Raw genomic sequence first — 15,929 nt, 5'->3', positions numbered from 1 at the left:
GGATTGCGCACGACTTAGGATGCATTGAATTCATGGTTATGGCACGGTTAGGGTTAAGTGTTTTTGTGATAGGACCATATAGATGCTATGACTGCAGATATATTTTTTTGATATATAATTTGTTTTGTTCAGACTCCATATAAAATATTAACTGCAAACTTTCAGTTGGCAGACATATTATTTTTAATAGCGTGGCCCTGTTTTTATGTAGACATGTTTTAGTATTTCCAAAATATAATTGGATTCTTTACTCTGTATTGTTCTTTCCTTGCTCTCACGGATGAGTAAGTATTTTGTGGGTATGTTGGTGAAATTTATAATTAAAGATGGTATATTTTAGGAATATTTTAGAATGAGATTGGATATAGAGTAATTGTTTGAGCCATTACTGTCAGTCTAAATATTTAAATTTGGCCATGGAAAGTTTGAGGGTTTGTCTTTAGGATTTTGGGATTTTTCGCACACAGTTTTTTCAAACGATGGTAGCTAGCATGAATGTATAGTATAAGGGAATTCCTCCAAATGAAGGCGTCCTCCAACTAACAGTGAAGCACCAACCAAACCCTGCTTAATGCAACTATAAGCTACAATAACCAGACTGTACATAAACGAAAACTATGGAAGGAATTCTGTTAATATGTACACAAATCACATAGCCTCAAACTCATAGGCTGCATACAAGAAGAAAAGAGGGTGCCATCAAACTCATAGACTGCGCACATTTAAAAACAGAAAAAAAAAATTCAATAATATATGCTAAAGTCTATTTTGAAGAGGATCAAAAACCTTGAAATGCAAACAATTTTCGTCTTAACACTACAACAAAACCAGCGATTAGCGTCCCTTTTTACTTCTTTTTTTGCATCTAGAGCCCATTTTTGGTGCTATTTGCATCCATTTATCAAATATGGTGCAAAACTTGACACAAAATTTGCATCAAGTTTTGCACCAAATCTTACACCAAGTTTAGCACCAGGTATTGCAATAGGTTTTGCACCACGTTTTGCACCAAATTTTATGCCAAGTTTTGTGTCATCCTTTACACCAGGTTTTGTTCCAGGTTTTGCATCAAGTTTGGCACCTAATTTTGTTTGACATACTTTTGCATCCTCATTTGCATCCACTTTTTGCACCTACACTTGCATCAACTTTTGCATCGACTTTCGCATCCTTTTTTGCATCCTTTTTTAAATCATTTTTTGCATCCATTTTTTCATCCATTTGTGCATCCCTTTTGCGCCAAGTTTTACATCGTGTTTTGTGTCTAGTTTTGCATAAAATTTTGCATCTACTTTTGTTGCATCCACTTTGCCCTCTTGTTTGGCATCCATATTTACATCCTCTTTTGCATCTATTATTGTACCCACTATTGCATCTAATATTTTTGTGCCACAATTAGCGCCTAGTTTGGCACCTCCTTTTGCACCCACTTTTGATTATAATTTTGCATCCACGTTTGCATCCTCATTTGCGTCTAGGTTTTCATCAACTACTACATCTATTTTTGCATCCGTTTTTGTATCCAATTTTGGACCGGGATTTGCATCGGGTTTTGTGTCTCGTTTTGCATCTACTTTTGCATTGCATCCACTTTTGCACACAATTTTGCATCCACTGTTGCACCCATTTTAAATTTCACTTTTTGCATCCCTTTTTACATCTTCATTTGCATCATACTTTGATTCTTTTTTTGCATCTATCATTACATCCACTTTTGTTATGCCACAATTTGCACCATGTTTTGCACTCACTGTTGTATCCACGTTTGCTTCCAATTTTGCATCCATGTTCACATCCTCTTTTGCATCAAATATTGCATCTATTTTTGCATCCACTTTTATGTCAGGTTTATGCATTGGGTTTTGCATCTTGTTTTGTATCTACTTTTGCATCTACTTACATTATATCCATTTTTTGCATCCAATTTTGTTTTGCCTGTTGCATCAATGTTTGCTTCCACTTTTACATCCATTTTTGCATCTTATTTTGCATATTTTTTGTCTATTGTTACATCCACTTTTGTTGCACCATATCTTGCGCCTACCATTGCAACCACATTTGCTTGCACGTTTGCATCCCCTATTGCATCCACTTTTGTTTCATCCATTTTTGCATATGCTTTTGTTTCCGTTGTTGCATCCACATTTGTTTCACCACAATTTGTGCCAAGTTTTACACCTACCATTGGACCCATGTTTGCTTCCACTTTTGCCTTCATGTTTGCATCCAAGTTTGCATTGACAACTACATCTACTTTTGCATCCACTTTTGTGTCAGGTTTTTCATGTTGTTGTGCATCTACTTATGTTGTATCCACTTTTCATCCAATTTTACTTCTATTGTTGCCCCCATTTCTATGTTTGCTTTTGCATCCCTTTTCCAACACTCATCATATTTTCTGCATTGATGATATTCCTTATGGCATTTACAATTATGAACAATTGATGACAATGTCAATAATATTGACAATGATGAAAATGAAGATGATGGCAATGACATGAATTGTGATTATGATGATAAAGACGATAGTGGTTACAATGACAATGATGATGATGGCAATGATTATGATGATGACGATGCTAATTACGTTGGCGAATCTTCCCAATTTTAGATGTTGTCATTGTCATAATCATAAGCATTATCTTTGGTGTCATGATCATCATTTTCATCTAGGTCATCATCAAAAACAATAATGGCATGAATGATGATGATGCATGATTACAACAATGTCGATAGAAATTACATTAATGATGATGATGGGGATGATAAAAATGACAATGACGATAATAATGGTGGTGATGATGATCATCATCAATCATCTGTCAAAAATAGAGTTGTTATTTCTCTTACGTATATCAATGTGTCCTAAACAACCCTTTTCTAGCACTGATCACATTTTTTGGGTTGATGATATTTCTTACAACATCTACAATTATGAACAATTGCAAACAATGTCCATAATGATGATGATGATGGCATGAATGGTGATTATGATGATAATGTAATGATGGCAATAACAATGACAAGGATGATGGTGATGATGATGACAATGATTATGATAATGAGAATGACCTTACAATCTTATGGATTCGTGAACAATTACTAGTTTCAATACCATCTTCTGGATATGTATTACTATCATACTTTTTAAATTTTCTGTCTCTCTTGAGGTATCTTACTATAATGGTGTTGTCAACACTAGAAAGATATCTTGTTGTAATGGTGGTTCTAATGTTAGCACTAGCAAAGTTTAGTAGGGAGGATGCTACTACAAGAGGAATTCCTTCTAAGTGACTATGGCATTCAAAATGAGGCTTTATGGGCTGCTTGTTAACACATGTTCTCATGCTCATATAAAATTAATGTGAAAAGTTGCTTTAATTGGTTCCCATGCATAATTGATATTGATAATGGGGTGGTATAAAATTGTAATGGGCATATCCGTTAGTTAGTTATGAGGGGTCAACAACATTGAAACCATCCAAGTGACATTTCACCTTGGAACAATCGTCGCTCGTGCGAAAACACGAAGTTTATGTAAATGAAAGTTGTGATTGTAGTGGAATTAAAACCATCGAGAAATATCAAAGAAGACGCTGCCTACCAGTTTTGAAAGACAACCAAGGCATTGAACAACTATTTGCGTTAGGATGTAGTGAGGGAATCGAAGGAAATTTGGCAGCCCTAAGTTGCCATTACTATTGCCAATCACACATTCAATAGTAACCATAAAAGGTAGCCACATATAAACAGAACCTCGAGGTGTTGACAGTCAGAATCTATTGTAATAGCTTTGACGTATATATAGTTTTGTGTTTAGATGAGAATGAAGTGGGCTTCATCCAGGGTTCGGCTCAATCCTCGTCCATTCCATGCAGTGGTGTTTAATTCACCAAGCAAGAGAATATTACGTGAGTGTTCAGAGTTAAATCAACAGAAATCAAGGACGTGTGATTGTCAAATTATTGCTCCTCCCTTATGATTGAGCGCTTGATGCGATGGTCATTATCCTTGGGTGATACTTTTATTCCCCATTTTCTATTGAAAAAGTAGCGTTTTTCTGTTCGATTATGATAGGATTGGATGAACGCCGGTTTGGGTGGATGTAGACCCATGTTTTTTTGTGGTGATCTTAAAATGTCTTGAGGATAAGAAAAAAATCCTTAACCAAGGTCCATGGTTTTGGGGATGAGTTGGTCTTCTAGTGAAGCCATGGTTTCCCAACTTCAATCCTCTCACTATGTTGCCGATGACTATTCTAGTATGGGTAAGATTCCCAGTTTTCCCATTCACTTTACCCATCTAGATCTCTTAGAAAAAGTGGGCAATTTTATTGGAAGATTCGTCAAAGTAGACAGGGAAAGACTTTTGAAAGGCATTTTCACCTATGTTTGCATATGTGTTTAGGTAGATCCCAATGAAGTTTTGTGAGATAAAATTGAGCTCAAGTGCATGGGAATTGTGTATTCCCAACCCCTGGACTATGAAAATACAACTTTTCGATATAGGAATTACCAACAAGATAGACACCTTCAAACTGTCTGTCCCTTTCCAATAGGGGCTTCCTCCTTACAGTTATCTAAGAACTCTAGCTGCAGTTGGAGGGATATTAAGGAAAGAGAGGGATCCAAAATGTAACACCCCTCCCTTGTTTGTCAAACTTTGCAAAACTAAGCTGAGAAAAGCTAGGTATGATGTGTAATATAAAAAGTAAATACATTATTAATAAATTAATCACTTGGAAAAGCGAGACACCAAGAGATGAGATTCTTGCCAAATCACATTGGTGAATGGGAAAGGATAATTCTTTCATGGTAAAGCTTCTTGATTTAATTCTAGAAGTTGGATGGATTGGAGATAAATATCCATTGAGAAAAACATAAAAGTTGTGCGGGAGAGAAAGGCAATCTTCTATGAGGAAAATCCTCATGGGAGAGAAAGGTGAGCTTTTATGAGATAAGCCTACGCAAATGGATAAAAAGATCCATAAAAGCGAGACACCGCTAATGGAAACCATATCATGAAAGAAGGTATTAAATACCCATTGCATAGATCAATTGGAGGCGGTTGATCCATGGCAAGAACCTCGACTCGGTGGTGAACTGAAGAGTCATTTCTAGGTTGGGTAGCGGTGCTCTGTTTTCCAAGTGTCGTTCTCTCTTTTGATCTAGTTTGACTCACTTGCGTGGATTGTTCTGTATGTTGGTTTCTTACCCTCTATGTTATAAATTCCTTAGCATATGAGAGAATTTGCTTGAGTTTTAAATGCACTGCATGTGGCGTTAATGAGATGATTTTATGGATGCACATAAATGAAATTCTAATTACAGTCACAGTATGTGGATCTTATGTAGAATTGGTGTTAACCTGTCTTTTGTTAAGATAGTGAATAGTCGTGCTTGAGCCGCTATGCAAATTTGTTAACTATAGAAATGAGGTGGATTCAATCCACTTATGTGTGGTCATAAATAGTATTTCAATTGCCTTACATGTTCAACAACTGCCTCCAAATGCTGTACGACTACCTCGAAGTACCAAATAAAACAATCATGAGATGTTGGAAATATTTATCATGGATATACTACCATAGGAGTACTATCACATGGAGTCTTATACCCAAACATTCCCTAGTCTCAACCTGTCCTTATATATGCATGTTTAGGAGCTCTTGTCCCAGCTCGTCGGCAGGGTCTGTATTCGCCAATAAAGAGTAGAACGAGGTAAGGGCAAACTAGCTATCCCCTTAACCATTCCCCCGACCAACCAATTGTTAGGCTCACAACCCGGCTAGGCAAGGTCAAGTTTAGGAACAACCTAGCTAGGCGAAGTGAGAGAGTACCGTAGTTAAGCGCTGCAGGGTCAAAGAGAGAAGGTGAAGGGTTGGATGCCTCACCGATCAATGGGCTAAAGTAGGGGTTGGGTGCTTTGTCAAGCCCCCCCCCCGCTTCTTATTCACCAGTGTCATGTCGAGAGCAAGGAACATTCTGGCAAATTCAATATTAAGCATCAATCTGCGATGAAACAGGGGATTCCTCTATAATCGGCTATGGGCTTATCTAGAAGGGCACCTCCTGGCCTTATGACTGGCATCTACACCTCCTTCCTTCCATATGCTAAGGTCAATGGTGAAGTGGGTCTAATCTCTTGCTATGGAACTTCATGCATGGACAAGGAATCAATATCTACCTACTATGCCAAGGGGACTATTAGAAGGGTACTAAATAGGACTAAAGACTATTGGCTATTGGAATGGCTAAGTTATACTAGATCTAGATCTTTATCTCGGTAGAGAAGAGAGTAAAGAAGTGAAACGTAGAGATGCGAGTATCATATGTCTAGACGAGTATAATATGTATAGAGCTCGAAGAGAATGAAATTCTCTGAGAGCTAGCCATGGCTCAAAGAGCCTCTTTTTAGTTGTTGAATTTAATGTCGACTGCTTTCTCCTTTCCCTTATTTCTTCTCTCTTATTCTTTTTTCTTTTCTCCTTTCTCTTATTCCCCTGTCCTTTCCCCCCTCTCCCTACCCGTACCCCACCCTCGCCCGGACGACCCTCAAGCGTGCCTTCTCCTATCCTCGCCCTATGATCGCTTACCGCTTATCTTTTTTCTTGAACTCGTACCTTTGATGGCTCCTCCGGAGAGCGTTCCGTTCTCCTGCGGTGCCGCCCCTTACCTCTTTCAGAGTAAGATAGACTTCTTTCTTCAAACAAGTAACAGTTGTTTGAAAAAAAAGAACAACCAACAACACCCAAAGTACTCATACCGACTTTCTCTCCTACCGAACCGAAGCAAAGCGTAGGTAACCGACTTTCTTTCTCTCGATACGGCAACCGAAGCGAAGCGTAGGTAACCGACTTTCTTTCTCTCCTACCGAAGGTAACTACCAAAGGTAGGCATTCATCTACCGAAGGGAGGATGACAGGTAACTGACTTTCTTTCTCTCGATACGACAACACAACTACCAAAGGTAGGCATTCTTTCTGGCATCTTTCCAACTCTTGCTCTTACCTCTCTTTCCAAAGGAAGGAAGGGGGGTGTGGGGGGAAGGAAGGATCAGCTTCCTTCCCACCGCCAATGAAGGAAGGGGGTTGTAAGGAAAATATTATTAGTGCCAAATGAAAATTTATGTTAGGGATGCTTTCACATAGTTAGTTTTGTAATTATTATAAACATCACATACATAACAACCACAAATAAAAAAAGTATGTAATATATAAGAAAAAAACTAATGAAGTTGTTAGTACTAAAATGAGGCATATACTATCACATGTAATCTTAGATATACTTAGTGTGAAACACCATGACATCAATGTCTGAGAAATTTGTAAATGTGCAACAAGGGCTCAATAGGGGGCTAATATTTATTTGATAGTCATGTTCTTGGCTTTGTTGCTTCATTTGAAGGAAGGAGGACACTATTGAATTATTTCAATTACATGGTTCATACCTTCCAAGTATTAGTTAACTTGCTTAAAAAGGTTCCTAACACAAGTGATCAATGCAAATATCACCCATAGGCTACTTTTGTTCACAAAACTTAACTCTCCCACTTGATTTTTGTAAAGACCCACTAATTCAAGTGTAGCCATGGTAGTTGATGCACAACCTCATGTGCACCAAAAAACATCCCATAACCAACCTCCTCGAACCAAGCTTACCCTTCCACTCCTAACACCAAAATGTGCAACACTTATCATAGGGTCCAAGGGGTATTGTCCTTGGTGGCCTCTCATCACTATTGATAACTAGGGTTGAAATGTCACACCCCATGCTTGTGAAACATCTACATCATTTGGCACATTGAATTCCATCCATGCGCACCAAGTTCTAATATGCATGCATGCTTATCCTATATCTGCTTATATTTAGGAATGCCAACCATGACATAACCATTACAATATCTTTCTTCTTATTCTTCTTCTTCTTATTACTATAGAAAAAAAGGACCCTTTTGTTATTCATGAGGAAGAAAAAAAGCACAAACATTGACAAAAAGATTGTAACTTCTGTCATTACAATGGGTTGCCAGAAGACAAGGCATCACGACCCAGAAGAAGAGAAAAAGAAGTTGTTGTAAAACCAGGGTTTTACAATTTTTTTTTCTTCTGCAAATTATAAGACTGACTAGAAATGACAATAGCATGCAACCAAAAATTGTAGAAAGTGTATTATACAACCACGAAGAGGGCCCTACTATGAGAAAAACGAAGACAGTGACTAGAAATGACATTAGCCTGTAACCAAAAATTCCCGAAAGTGTATTATACAACCATAAAGAGGCCCCTGTCAAGAGAAAAAGAAAGACATTGTATTTGAGGCTAATTGAAAGCTGAATGTAGACTCACTTGAAATTTATAGTAAGCTAGTTGATAACTAATTGAAAATTTGACTTAAAGCTGATCCATATTAGTATATGGGCATCGAATGAGAACTTTGAACTGGGTTGCCAACTAATTCATCATAATATATGTAACCTGTCTCCAGACAAATAATTCTTTTTTAGAGAGAATCTACAGTTGTATTTAGCTCCCTATGGATGTGATGGAAATTGATTTCCTAGAAGTGGTTCTTTAACTCCACAATTTTGCTTTTCCGGGAGGATAAACTTATAACTTCCAACTATGCATTACTGTCATTTTTTTTTGGCTCCATTACAATATTTGTATGTCAACAACATGGCACACTACAACCAAGAAGATGAACAATTACATCATTAAGAGTTACAAAACCATATTGCCATCGAATAACCAACATTAATTAAACAACCATTTAACAACATAATAGCAATTACACTATATATATATATATAGATCACATTACACGTATAAATACCGCATTTCAATAGAAGTTAGATGAATTGCGCTAGTCCCAAAGTTTTGCTTTGACTTGAAATTAAACTCTTCTTCACTTTGTGATTTTTGTGTTATCCACTAGCATAGACCCATCTTAAATATAGATATAATATGAGCGGAGAGGGATCCAATTTCTTCATTGGCAATTATTTTTTATGAGCAAACATTATTTAAAAGTTTTGTATTTTTTTTTTTAAATTTATTTTGGCCGACACTAGCAAAATTTCAACTTTGATGATGGACAAACATTGCTATAACCATACTAGGCTGTAGAGTGAGATTGGCATATTCATATTATTTTCATCCTCAACATTGAGGATTGTGTAAAGCTCAGTGGAAGATGCCCCTTGGAATGATGGACAAACATGGCTGTAACCATACTAGGCTGTAGAGTGAGCTTGGCATATTCATATTATTTTCATCCTCAACATCGAGGATTGTGTAAAGCTCAGTGGAAGATGCCCCTTAGAATAGTTTTGATGCCCCCAAAATGACTTCCATTCTCAACCCCTCCCCATGACATTTGAACTTAAGACCTCGTAACAACTAAACCCCATACAAACCAACTACCCTACAACTTATCATGGATCAACCACAACAATACTTATTATAATAATTTAAAACCAATATTTCTAATTACTTTTCCATATTTATCTCATTTACAAACCCCTCAACCCCATCCCATTATTATTACAATAAACACAATAATATATCACCGAGGAAAGAGTTCAAAATTGCGAAAACAAAAAACGCACAACAACCTCTGGTCCCAACATGACAACATGAATGAAGTAGGCCTCTCATGTTGGAGATGATTTAGGGGTTATTCCATGGCCTTCTCTCCCTTTGAAACCCCCCAACCATCCCTATAATAATTTATTATATTATCTTTAACGATGCTACTTTTACTCTCAATCTTTAACAGCTACCGGCCTTCCCTCTTCAAAACCCTTATATAGAGTGTTTTCTCTCCATCGACCTCAAAAACCCTTATATAGAGTGTTTTCTCTCCGTCGACCTCATTGCCCTTTGCCTTCGAAGCATTTTTGCACAGTTAAATCCTTTGTCCAAAATCCTCGGGGTTTCACATTCGTGTCTGATATTGGGCGAGTTTCTGGCATATTTTGGATCCATCGATTTCATTCGAGCCCTCCCTCTGTGCACTATCTGGTATTGGGATGGCTGGAACTCAGGAGGATCCTGTTCTTACACGGGCAGTAGATGACGATTCGAGAGAGAACGAGGATGATGCCGGAAAGGAAGAGGACACTGGAGCTCAGGTTGCACCCATTGTTAAGCTTGAGGAGGTTACTGTCACCACGGGCGAAGAAGAGGAGGATGTCCTTCTTGACATGTAAATTTCTTAATCCATGGCTATTTCATGATTTTGTTTTCTCAGTTGAAAGTTGTTTTCATGGCCTCTTCGGTGGCCCTTTTCCTATGCACATAAATGGGACCTTGACTATAAGGAAGATGCATTTGAGCAGTTATTTACTTCTAATTTTTCTCCTTTTTAGTAAGATCTGTTTTTATCGGGTTCTCGATGTTTTGTTCGCCTGTTGATGATGATCGGATTTGTCATTTCAATGGGGTGCTGAAGAAACTCTATGGTAGATGCATTTAGCGGGCTATGGTTTGTTTTATCGGGTAATTAGGGTTTTGCTTTTCTGTGTATTTTGTGAGTTTCTTGTTGTTTTGATGTCCCATTGATATTTTGATCAACATTTTTTGATCTCATTATGGTCTGTAATAATTGTTTTCCTATGTTGATAGGCTGCCGATGAAGATTTTTTCGGGGATGCATTTGATGGTTTATTTGTTATCATTGGGGGTTTTGTATTTTGACGAGTCTTTTTATATTTTGTTGAACTATAGGCCATCCTTTTTTCAATGTCTTTGAAGAATCTATGATGGTTTCTCTGTTATTCTGGTTTAGTGGGGGGTGTGATGGTCATTTGTTATTGTTAAGCATATGGGGTTTCGTATTTTTTGGTTTTTGGATTAGCCATTGAATACTGAATTGGGCCTATTTGATAATCTGTCTTTTGGTTATTGGCATTAGGGTGATTTTTCTTTTTATGTTGTGAGGTGGTATGATTCAGGCATATGTCTGTTTTGGTCTTCTGTCAACTGTTTTCATTGACTTTCTATGATGTTTTGAACAGGCTGTTGATCATTTCTGTACTTTATGGGGATGTATGGGATGAGCATTCTTTTGTTATTAAATAGTTGATGATTTGTATTCTTACATGTTTGATGTTATTATTGAGCTTTTTTGTGGGATCCTTTTCGGTAATGTTAAGGAATATCTCCTGTGTTTTTAATAGGTCGTTGGTAATTTATCTTTGAATGCATTTGATATGGTGGGATATTGCGGACGTTACTTCTAATGGATGTCATGGGCTCTTAAAATGATCCTAATGCAGTTTCATTGTTTATTAATATTCCCATTCTTTTTTATATGTTTGACCCTGCAGGAAGGCGAAGCTGTACAGGTTTGACAAGGATGGGAATCAATGGAAGGAGCGTGGTGTAGGAACAGTAAAGTTTCTTAAGCACAAGGATACTACAAAGGTTCGGATGGTCATGAGGCAATCCAAGACATTGAAAATATGTGCAAACCATTTAAGTATGTAAATTTGTTTGTTTTTTTTTGTGTAATTTCCCCCCTGAGATTGTAATAGCTTATCTTACGTCTAAGTTTTAAGAGGCTTTCTGTGCCGAGAATTTGTGTTGATCCTTATTATCTGGATTATGTTTTTTTTTTTTTTTTTTGCCTTGCAATTCATTCCCCAATGTCACTTCAGGAGCACGCAGGTAGTGATAAAAATTGGGTCTAGCATGCAACTGATTTCTCAGATGGGGAATTGAAGGAAGAACTCTTCTGCATTCGTCTTGGCTCTGTAGACAGTGAGCACTGTTCTTAGACTCTTCTAATCCTTGTTATGATATTTTCTTTCTGTCTTGTATTTTTCTTTGATAAAATCAATGTTTGAGTACCTATATTCTTGGATCATTTCATTGAAGGGTTGATTTTGCATATGTTCTTAGGATGCTTTTGTGTAGATTATAGTGGGTTGGTAAGGGATCCCCCTCCCCAAACACCCTATCAGCATAGTTAAGACTTGAGTTTAGGGTGGCTTTAATTATCTCTGGTAATAGCAAATGATACGGAGGATTGTGCATAACCCACCCCCTTTTTGATTCCAATAAGCAGAGGTGGTCACTATGGTAATCCGATTTCAATTTGTAGTTAGAAAATGGGGTCACAACTTTCCATATTTTTTGTTTTGTTTTGTCTTTTTACATCAAACAATAGTATATTTATTAGAACCATAGTCAACTAAACAAACAGGAAACAATTTATTTGACAGGTGGAAGAAGTGATAGGCTTAGAGCAATTGAATTGTAGGCCATGCTTCTTGACAAATTGATGAACAGATGTCTCCTTACTTGAGATTTAGGTTGGCACCATGGCACCATCCTGTCCATCCTTATACACTAATCTTGTCATTATCTTCTTCACTGTGAATGACTGGCCTGTTCCGTGCAAATAGATCTGGGCATAGAGGAGCCAATCCAAGAACAGTAATCTCTAGCACAAGACAATATTAATGATCTAAATACCTAATCCTGAAGCTTGAGTTTGATTTTTCTCTACTGGTTCTGAATCTCTGATTGAGAATCTCCCACTCATCATTATCAAACCTTCTCCTTCATCATTGGCATCAGCTGCACTGCTGAGGTACTTTGGTTGGTTGTCATTGGACTTGAGAGCTTGAAGTTTCAAATGATTATAGTAACAGACAGCCAGAAAAGCCAGTCCACCCCCACTCAAGTTTATGACTGTAACCTTTTCATTTATTACAGACAAAGATTATGTTATGAGCAGCCAGTCCTTGACAAGACCAGCAACATTCATAGTCAAGGCTGAAGTCTTTCCTATCAGAAGAAACACTGCAAGATTAAGAGCCAAGGCACAAGCAGAAATGTCATGTAATCCAAATCAAAGGAAGAGACCCTGATTATCAGAAATGGGTATTCTACTAAGGCCCAGGGGGTGCTGAGAAAAACAAGGCAACAAGGAGCAACAAAGATGTGATGGGATTCAACTTAATCCCTTTTGATGTTCGTGGAATTTGTATGAGAACCAATTGGGTAGTCTCACATGCAACTGCACTTAACTGGAGAATCACCTCCCATGCATTCATCTTGGCCTCGGGCTCACCTTTATAAGCTTCTTTCTTCAGGGAAATCACAATCCAATACACAGCAATGGGAATTAGAGCTTTCAGCATTTGAAATAATGATACTGAGAGGAAAACATAGGCAGAATTTGAAAACCAGAGACCCAAAGAATACACTTATCAATACTATGGGTTCAACGAGCTTGAAGACTCTTACAATAGCAACAGCCAGTGTTGAGTAGAAGCCCATGTGAATCATGGTGGGACTGATCACACTAAAGTTGTCAAGCAATGGCAACTCCAATGGATATGGCTAACATATTAGCCATGGCCTCGCCTTTATAAGATTCTTTCTTCAGGGGGACTGCAATCGAATGCATATCAAATGGGCACAAGAGCTTTCAACATTTGAAATATCGATACTTTGAGAGACATGCACCAAGGGCTGCATCATTTAGGATTTGTACTCAGTTTAGGTGTCATATTCAAGGGGAAGTTTTTATGCTTTCCACCACTTCATAGATTGTTAGAGTGATGAAACAAAAGAGGCTCCCTCTTGAGGCTAGATTATGTCATTCATATCAGCTGTGTTGTTGATGTCCTAGCTCAGCCAGGTCTTGCCAAAACTCTGTTGAGGTTCAAAATTTATTATAAACTAAAATGTCTTCACAAGAATTTACCTCATTGACCTCAAGACTTTGAGCAATGAGGCTCGCAACATCACTTATGATTATGCACTCTACAATTCTGTGACCAGCTGAATGTCAAGCAATTGAACCGCGATTTAAATCCTATTTTGTCAGCAATAAGTACTATACTTTGTCTTTATTTAGTGTAGAGAACCAAGCACTTATTCTGCTCATCTATAGAAGGGACAATGGTTGTTTGCCTATGAGGTATAAGGAAATCCTATCAGGAATACCCTAGGTGCCCTTCCTTCGGTACATCTGGTAGTTAGCTAAAAGTGGTTTTTCATGACTCCAGTTCTATTTTCAGTGGGCGGCTTGGCACCATTTTTAGAAAGGAGGTGCAAAGGAGCTGCCTAACTTAATTTGGGTGATTTTAAAATTCCTCTTTGTTAAATTTGGAAAACTTGAAGTTTGGGAAATGTTTATTTTGTATTTTTGACAAAGTTGACCCCGTTGATTAGTTTGCAACTTTACATGTGAGATGGAACTTTATTATTGAACAAGAAAGCTGATTTGGAATTCTTATTTGTTGAGACAAATTAGTTAGTAATGGAATTCTAGCTGATTGCATGAGTTTTTGTTTACTTATGAAGAGATCAAGCCACTTATTGCAATGGTTTAGTGGAAGCCATATTTATGGTTGTTATCAGGCAATTTTGCAGCATTTTCCTCACTTCAGCCACTCAACAACAGTTAGATTTTGCATGAATAGGCCACCCACCTTTGGGAATTTGGGGAGCTATAAGAGAACACTGAATGGCATTATTTTCTAGAGTTTTCTCAGTGAGCAGTCAACGTTCTCTTCCATCCTTCCTTTCTCTCATTGCTGCCTACATCTCTGTGCAGTGCATACTATTGCAATCATTCTCATATTTTATCTCCATGATGCAAACAATCTTTTGACTAATACAGTGATGGAGTTTGACCATGCAGTTTCTTTACAGCTCTCCAAATTCGATGGTTGAATAGTGTTGTATGTTGCAGTAGTGTGAATGACCTAAGTGCCTATACTTTGAAGATTTTTTATCACTTAAAAGTGCACAACCATCTTTTCTTCTTTCATATTTGGTGGTCGTGGACTGGGATTTTGCATATTATTTGATCTTATAAGTTTCTTGTGTCCTTGGATGCTTACACATATATCAATGAAAACTACTTTCTGTGTTGATCACTCATATTGACCAAGCATATGCTTCCAAGTGCTGAAAGTGCATGAACACGAGGGACACCCTCCTGACTGGAGAAATGACAGTCCAAACAGAGGAGTAATTAGCTGTGACCTTAGGCTAATTAGTAATTTCTCATAGCTGTTTCTTAGTTTTGCACAAATCAGATCAGAGAGAGAACACTTCCCAATACATAGTATTAAAAATTATAAGATGAAGTTTGAATTTAACAAAGTCAAAGGATGAACCGAAGTCTTGGATAGCTAACGCAGATCTGACACCTTCATGAGACAGAAATCAGAATGCATGGACAGAGACTACTAGGAGCTTTCCAGAAAATTTCCAATCTAGCTCATGCATGGACGAGCACAAATTCTCTTCAACAAGAGAATGTGCAAGTTAATTAATCTTCAGTAAGTTGACTACATGTGGATGAGATATAGTGAATTATCTACAAGTTGAAAGGTTCTTTAGCAAATGTATGCTAAAAACATGTGGATCTGGATTAGCTTAATCTCCAAGCTAGGTTACAACTGAATGTACATCATGGGGGGTAAACATGCAAGGGTCACTTGATTGTCAACAGCCATATACAAGGAATTCATATCACCCACCTGAGAATCGGGCAAACTGAAAATCACTGATATGTCGATGTTGCATAAGGAGAACACATATTGCCCTATTTCCAGCTAGAGGCCCCATTATAGTCAAGGTTTTCATTTTCAAGACTACAGGGATTGCAATTTTCATTCACAAGAAAATTTGTCCCATTTTCTTACCAGAATATGCATCGAGAAGAGAGGCTAAACCGGTGCCCCTTATTCCATGCCTAATCATCAAGCCCAAAATAACACATGCTTTTCTTGGTGGAAAACATCACTTGTGGATGACAATTTAGCAAAAGCATGAAAAACCATGTGAATGGGATTATCGTGCACCCAGATAACTAAAAAACAAATAAGTCTATCAAGGATTGTGCAGACGGAACTTGGAAGCAGTCGGAAAAATCCTTATTAGGACTCGAAAGGCCCCA

At 37.6% G+C, this 15,929-nt stretch overlaps 1 protein-coding gene across 1 annotated transcript; it reads left to right on the top strand.

The window, feature by feature from the left end:
* Nucleotides 1–9,818: 9,818 nt before the first annotated feature.
* Nucleotides 9,819–11,764, top strand: LOC149202929 (ran-binding protein 1 homolog c-like). Its single transcript, XM_089400074.1, has 3 exons — nucleotides 9,819–10,208; nucleotides 11,332–11,483; nucleotides 11,639–11,764. The coding sequence occupies exons 1-3, from the start codon at nucleotides 10,033–10,035 to the stop codon at nucleotides 11,692–11,694; spliced, it is 384 nt and encodes a 127-aa protein (XP_089256200.1). The 5' UTR covers nucleotides 9,819–10,032; the 3' UTR covers nucleotides 11,695–11,764.
* The last annotated feature ends 4,165 nt before the right edge of the window (nucleotides 11,765–15,929 follow it).

Source organism: Pinus tabuliformis, chromosome 2_1, assembly GCF_031772625.1.
Source record: "Pinus tabuliformis cultivar Carrire ecotype Pingquan chromosome 2_1, CPIR1, whole genome shotgun sequence".
NCBI lineage: Eukaryota > Viridiplantae > Streptophyta > Pinopsida > Pinales > Pinaceae > Pinus > Pinus tabuliformis.
This window is presented reverse-complemented; position numbering and strand designations above follow the sequence as displayed.